General features: G+C 37.2%; 1 protein-coding gene across 1 annotated transcript in view; it reads left to right on the top strand.

Annotated features, from left to right (window-relative positions):
* Window positions 1-3,579: 3,579 nt before the first annotated feature.
* LOC103507607 (proteasomal ubiquitin receptor ADRM1) overlaps window positions 3,580-5,590 on the top strand; it is a 4,841-nt gene continuing 2,830 nt past the window's right edge. Inside the window, exons 1-4 of the mRNA XM_008472099.3 lie at window positions 3,580-3,814; window positions 4,017-4,210; window positions 4,772-4,991; window positions 5,321-5,435. Of these exons, the coding sequence (XP_008470321.1) occupies window positions 3,805-3,814; window positions 4,017-4,210; window positions 4,772-4,991; window positions 5,321-5,435 (539 nt within the window). The 5' untranslated portion in view covers window positions 3,580-3,804. The remainder of the gene's footprint in view (window positions 3,815-4,016; window positions 4,211-4,771; window positions 4,992-5,320; window positions 5,436-5,590) is intronic.

Below are 5,590 nucleotides of genomic sequence, written 5' to 3'. Positions count from 1 at the left end.
CCCCCGGTATTATGGTAATTACATGACTATTTGACTATTACTACTATAAGATTATTATTATAACAGTTATTAATAAAAGTTTTAATCCTGAGAAAGAAATTTCAACTGTATCTATCTTCTTCTTTTCCCATGTACAGACAAGGTTAGCATTTTTACTTTTTTGTCAGCCTCTCAATCAGCTGAATCAGCTTTGGGTTGACATTCGGTTTTGGCTACAAATTTTATGAATGGATGCCCTTTGCACTCAACCTTAGTTATTTCTTTAGGAAGGGAAATTCGGGCTCACATGCTCCTTGCTTAAAGTCCATCAGCCAGACTAAGCTAGACTCCCTGTTTAAAGTTCCCCCAGTGAGACAGCCTGTATAATCATATAAAAAGAGAACATTTTTTGTTTTTCTTCAATGGACTTCAACCACTTTACATTAATGCATTTACATTCTTTTCTTCTTCTGTTTCTCAGTCGGCCATCAACCACAGCAAGTTCTCGTAGCTCTGGAGCCACATCCACTGGTGCTGAAACAGGTAGTCGTACTTCCTCTTCTACTCCTAAAGCTACACCTGTAACTGTTACAAGCAGTACCAACACTCCAGCTAAAACCTCAAGCACTACAAGTTCAGCATCAACAACAACCACACCGGTCTCAAGCAACCTTGATAGTGAGTAACCGTTCTTGGGTTTTTGAATCATCTAGGTATTAAAAAAATCTGGGTCCAAAGTCAGGCAGCCCATTCATTTAGAGTAGAAATAACCAATATAAAATATTGTGAGCCGCCAAAAATTATACTGACTGTATCCAACTGTAAACAACAACATTGTTTTTTTAAGAACATTTTTCTTTTCTCCCTCTCTTCCTTTGATAAGAGATATTAAGTAAGTAGCCACTTAATAAAAATAAATGTTTGCTGGATTACAAAAAGTACAGTATTAGATTCAAATTTAAGGTACCATACATAGGGTCATTTTATTTGTAAAATAATAATAATAACCTATTTGAAATTTTGTGTATCCCAGGTACAATTCAGCTGCGTGATCTACAGTCCCTCTTATCAGGGCTGGGTGCAAGTGGTGCTGCAGGAGCTGGGGCTACAGCTAGCACAGGTCGCTCTGTAGACCTCTCACCGGCCATCACCCCTGAGTCTCTACAAGCCATTCTCAACAACCCTGCCTTTGTGGAAGAACTGCAGCAACATTTGCCATCTATTGGACCCGATGGTAATCAAGAAGAGCAGCTGAGAACCACCTTGGCGTCCCCTCAGTTCCAACAAGTTCGTATATTATATTTCTTTTTGTTAAACCCATACAATACACGAGACCTTGTTTACACTGCTGGCCTGGTGGGGTAAAGGGACTTTTTAGTCTCATTTGAGCAGGATAAAGAAGGTATATTCTATTCTATTCTTTAGTTCACTACCACCTCATCTTTCTCAATTTACATGTTGAATTAATAACAACAATAATAATAATAAGTTTATTGTTAACATTCAATTTCGTAACAGAATTAGGGGGGAGGTCTACTCATTAATTTTCATGTTTGTACAGACAACTCCTCCTAGCTCCTACTCATTAAGTAATTATTTATTATTTAACTTGCTTTCGTAGCTTTTTACAACGGTTTATACCTAGAATAGCTTTCGGAATAGCTATCCTATAAATCTTTTTGCCAATGGAAAAAAGGGGTTTTCAGTCTATTCACCTTGCCATTATCGTTTTACTTTGATTTGTTTCCCCCAGACTCATCATAGACGTACCATGTGACCAAGAAGATCCTGAGCAAACTGATATTGATACAACCGAGCTTAAACAAGACAGTCCTATGAGAGTGGAAGAGCCAATGTTTTGTGATAAACCACCGAACCAAAAAATACCTTCTAGTCAAACTAATGCTGAATGCAAACAATTCTCGCAACCTAAACAAAACCAACGAACCAGGAAACCTTTAGAACAAATAGACTATTCTCAACAAGAGAATAACGGAAGGAACAAGAAATATATGCTGTGGAAATTGTTTAAGGAATATCAGCAGGGCAATGAACTACTCAAGAATACCAGACATCCGTTGAATATACTCGTGAGGAGCAGTCAAGATGCCAAGGTAAAACTTTTTACTTTCTATTACTACAGTATAGCGGAGCTATACTAGTAATGAAAGTATTGCAATCGGTCCAAATTTTCAAAATCGGGAAATGGTTGGAAATATCCGTTTTGGGATCCCCTACTAATGTGAGAAAAGTGTTTTTTAGCCCATGGTCTGTGTGTATGTATGTACTACAGGTTTAAATGGGAAAAGGTGGTATACAAAATATTAAATATCTCAACAACGGTTTGTCGTAGAGTGATGAAATTTGGTATGATATACCGGTATGGGGTATGGTCCGTATGGTCCAAGGACGCGACTGTTACAATTTGGTAAAAATCGGCCAGTCACTCATCCAGATCTGGTCGAAATATCAACCAAAGTCAATGTTGCTTCGAACTTCGAAAAAAAAAATCAAATTTTTCATACATAATATGATTCCTTATTACACGGGGAGTATTTTAAGATATAAATTTTTTTGTCAAAAATCGGCCGCCTAAAATTTTTTTTAAAAAAAAAGTTCAATTTTTGGACACTTTTATACAATTTTTATCTTATATACTAACTTAATACTACCTTAAATTACATAAATTACAAATAGGGTAAAATTGTATAATATTCACAAAAAAAAGAAATTTCTCTATCTAGAGTATCTAGACTCTAGAGTCTATACTAGGTGATATTCAACTAGTTTTAAGTAAAATGCGTTTGTAGATTAAATTTCGTGTACTTTTTTTATACGAAAAATTGATTATTTGATTAGAAAAATTAGCGACAACGAAAAAGACAACGACAACGAAGACTACGAAGAGTGCAGGAGTGCTAGATGCTAGATTTGAGCCTGGCCATGGATGGTCCTATGGCAACAGTGCAACATTAAATGAACGAGTCATCGAGTCAACGAGTCAACGAGCACCAGTGTATCACCAAACTAAACGTTTAGCTCTTGAGATCCACCACCTCCTCGAGCTGGTTGATTCGATTGGTGACGCACTGGAGTGCTAGGTGCTAGATTTGAGCCTGGCCATGGATGGTCCTATGGCAACAGTGCAACATTAAATGAACGAGTCAACGAGCACGAGCGGTGATTTTGCACTTTTGAGAAGTTTGATTTTTCTTTTTAATCTTTTCAAAGATTAAATTTCGTGTACTTTTTTTATACGAAAAATTGATTATTTGATTAGAAAAATTAGCGACAACGAAAAAGACAACGACAACGAAGAGTGCTAGATTTGAGCCTGGCCATGGATGGTCCTATGGCAACAGTGCAACATTAAATGAACGAGTCAACGAGCACGAGCACGAGCGGCGAGCGGTGATTTTGCACTTTTGAGAAGTTTGATTTTTCTTTTTAATCTTTTCAAACATTCAAATTATCTGGAAATCAGGAGTATTAGGGACTTCTTGTGTCTTTTTTCGGTGCTTAGAAATCTAGTGATTTTCAAGTCAAATCTAGTGATTTCTTTTCCTTGAATCTAGTGATTTTTAAAAATTTGGAGTGGAGACCCTGACGAGCACGAGCGGTGATTTTGCACTTTTGAGAAGTTTGATTTTTCTTTTTAATCTTTTCAAAGATTCAAATTATCTGGAAATCAGCAAATCAGGAGTATTAGGGACTTCTTGTGTCTTTTTTCGGTGTAGTGAGAACTGAGCTTTTTTTCTTTTGAAATCCTCATTAATTTGGGCTTACTGTAGACAGAAACTTCCAACTGAGCCCATCTGCTGCAAAATGCCGTCTGGTGGAGCACTCTTTGGTAGTACCGTCAGTAGGAGCCAAAGCAAGAACTTGGTTGAGTTTAAAGCTGGCAAGATGACCATGAAAGGGAAAATGGTTCATCCAGACAAAAGGAAGGGTTTGGTGTATGTTCATCAGTCCGATGATTCTCTCATGCATTTCTGCTGGAAAGATCGTCAGTCTGGATCAGTTGTAGAAGTCGTCTGGTGGAGCACTCTTTGGTAGTACCGTCAGTAGGAGCCAAAGCAAGAACTTGGTTGAGTTTAAAGCTGGCAAGATGACCATGAAGGGGAAAATGGTTCATCCAGACAAAAGGAAGGGTTTGGTGTATGTACATCAGTCCGATGATTCTCTCATGCATTTCTGCTGGAAAGATCGTCAGTCTGGATCAGTTGTAGAAGTAAGTATGACACTATGACAAGAACATAGGTCAAAATTAGTCTACTTTTTGCATGAACTGGTGTATGTACATCAGTCCGATGATTCTCTCATGCATTTCTGCTGGAAAGATCGTCAGTCTGGATCAGTTGTAGAAGTAAGTATGACATTATGACAAGAACATAGGTCAAAATTAGTCTACTTTTTGCATGAACCGTATGTACATCAGTCCGATGATTCTCTCATGCATTTCTGCTGGAAAGATCGTCAGTCTGGATCAGTTGTAGAAGTAAGTATGACACTAATGACAAGAACATAGGTCAAAATTAGTCTACTTTTTGCATGAACTGATTTAAGGGAGCTAGCTTATTTTTAAACTGATTGAAATGAAGCCTCACTTGGTCTCAGGTAAGGATATAGACAAGAGGAGAGAGAGAGAGAAATGGTTTGCATCAAAAGATCTTGGGATATATTGAACTAGAGAAATATAAATATAATCAATAAATATTCTCAAGTACCCTCAAGTACCCCTCAGAAAAAGGACCTAGTACATTTGATTTACCTCATATGATTTCTTTTCCAGGATCTCATCATCTTCCCAGATGATTGCGAGTTCAAGAAGGTCCCACAATGTACAACAGGAAGGGTGTATGTTCTCAAGTTTAAATCGTCCAACAGGAAACTGTTCTTCTGGTTGCAAGAACCTAAAACTGATAAGGATGATGAGAATGCCCGCAAGGTCAACGAGGTTTTAAACAATCCTCCAACTCCAGGTTCCCAAAGATCAGACTCAAGTGGCAGAGGTAATTAAAGTCTAGACTTCACACAAAAATGCAAGAGCCACATTTTAGCACAGATATCAGATAAATTGTTGTATGATGCAAATAATATAATCCATACCTACTTCAAATTTAATTCTCTTGTTTAATTGTTCTCAGACAATATCAGATAAATTGTTGTATGATGCAAATAATATAATCCATACCTACTTCAAATTTAATTCTCTTGTTTAATTGTTCTCAGACAACACAAAAATATTTCTCTGACTCAGACATGACAATAGTGGATATGCTCTGATTATTTGATATGCTTGTGTAATCTGTCTTAAAATTGTCATGCTTTCTCTTTTCAGTTGAAGGAGACATTCAGAATTTGCTGAGCAACATGTCTCAGCAGCAACTCATGCAATTTTTTGGAGGTCAGATCAATCAGATGGGAGGACTAAGCAGTCTACTTGGAACTATGAGGTAGAAAGTGATGATCATTTTTAGTTTACTACTGAATATTACCATACATTTCCTTAGCCCTACATGTATGCAGTGGAGTATAAACTTTTTTTTGGGGGGGGGGGGGGGGGTGTCCAAAAATTAAAAAAAAAAGGGGCCCCCAAAATTTTTTTTTT

Source organism: Diaphorina citri, unplaced genomic scaffold (assembly GCF_000475195.1).
Source record: "Diaphorina citri unplaced genomic scaffold, Diaci psyllid genome assembly version 1.1 scaffold329, whole genome shotgun sequence".
NCBI lineage: Eukaryota > Metazoa > Arthropoda > Insecta > Hemiptera > Psyllidae > Diaphorina > Diaphorina citri.
The sequence above is the reverse complement of the archived record's forward strand: the minus strand, read 5'-3'. Positions and strand labels throughout refer to the sequence as shown.